General features: G+C 45.9%; 1 protein-coding gene across 1 annotated transcript; it reads left to right on the top strand.

Moving 5' to 3' along the window:
• Positions 1 to 261: 261 nt before the first annotated feature.
• LOC138874037 (uncharacterized) lies at positions 262 to 744 on the top strand. The gene has a single exon (XM_070152539.1). It carries the CDS (start codon positions 262 to 264, stop codon positions 742 to 744), a length of 483 nt encoding a protein of 160 aa, XP_070008640.1.
• Positions 745 to 970: the final 226 nt, after the last annotated feature.

Raw genomic sequence — 970 nt, 5'->3', positions numbered from 1 at the left:
TGGGATTAGTTCTTGCCATTGGTGGAGTTTGCTTATAACAACAACTATCAGTCCATCATTCAGATGGCACCGTATGAGGCTTTGTATGGGAGACGGTGTAGATCCCCGGTGGTTTGGTTTGAGCCGAGTGAGGCTAGATTATTGGGCACAGACTTAGTTCAGGATGCTTTGGAGAAGGTTAAGGTGATTCAGAATAGGCTCCGTACAGCCCAGTCCAGACAGAAGAGTTACGCGGACCGGAAGGTTCATGATGTTTCCTATATGGTTGGAGAGCGGGTTCTGCTTCGGGTATCACCTACAAAGGGCGTTATGAGATTTGGGAAGAAAGGGAAGTTGAGTCTGAGGTTTATTGTCCCTTTTGAGATATTGAGGCGTGTTGGGGAGGTTGCTTATGAGCTTGTGTTACCTCACAGCTTGGCAGGAGTTCATTTGGTGTTTCATGTTTCGATGCTCCGTAGGTATCATGGTGATTCGTCGCACGTGTTGGATTTCAGTTCAGTCCAGTTGGACAAGGATCTATGTTATGTTGAGGAGCCAGTGGCAATATTGGACATGCAGGTTAGAAAACTAAGGTCAAAGAACATTGCTTCGGTAAAGGTTCAGTACCGGGGACAGTCGGTCGAGGAGGCAACCTGGGAGACCGAGCAGGATATGCGCAGCCGTTACCCTCATCTTTTCACTACTTTAGGTATGTCTCTATGCTCGTTCGAGGACGAACGAATGTTTAAATGTAGGAGGATGTGATGATCCGGCCGGACATCTTAAGAATTAATGCATCGATTCCCTATTAACTGTTTCCCCCAAGTTTATTTCTGCTATTTCGATTTGCCGGGATGTTCGATTTTGAGTTTCGAAGAGTTTTAGGACACTTAGTCCCTAAATAAGAGCTTAAGTGTTGGAAAGTTGGCCGTAGTCAGAACAGTGTGAAGATGGCCTCGAAATGGAAATTCTATGGTTCTATTAGCTCCGT

Source organism: Nicotiana sylvestris, chromosome 7, assembly GCF_000393655.2.
Source record: "Nicotiana sylvestris chromosome 7, ASM39365v2, whole genome shotgun sequence".
NCBI classification, from domain to species: Eukaryota; Viridiplantae; Streptophyta; class Magnoliopsida; order Solanales; family Solanaceae; genus Nicotiana; species Nicotiana sylvestris.
Note: the sequence above shows the minus strand (reverse complement) of the source record. Positions and strands in the feature narration are given on the sequence as shown.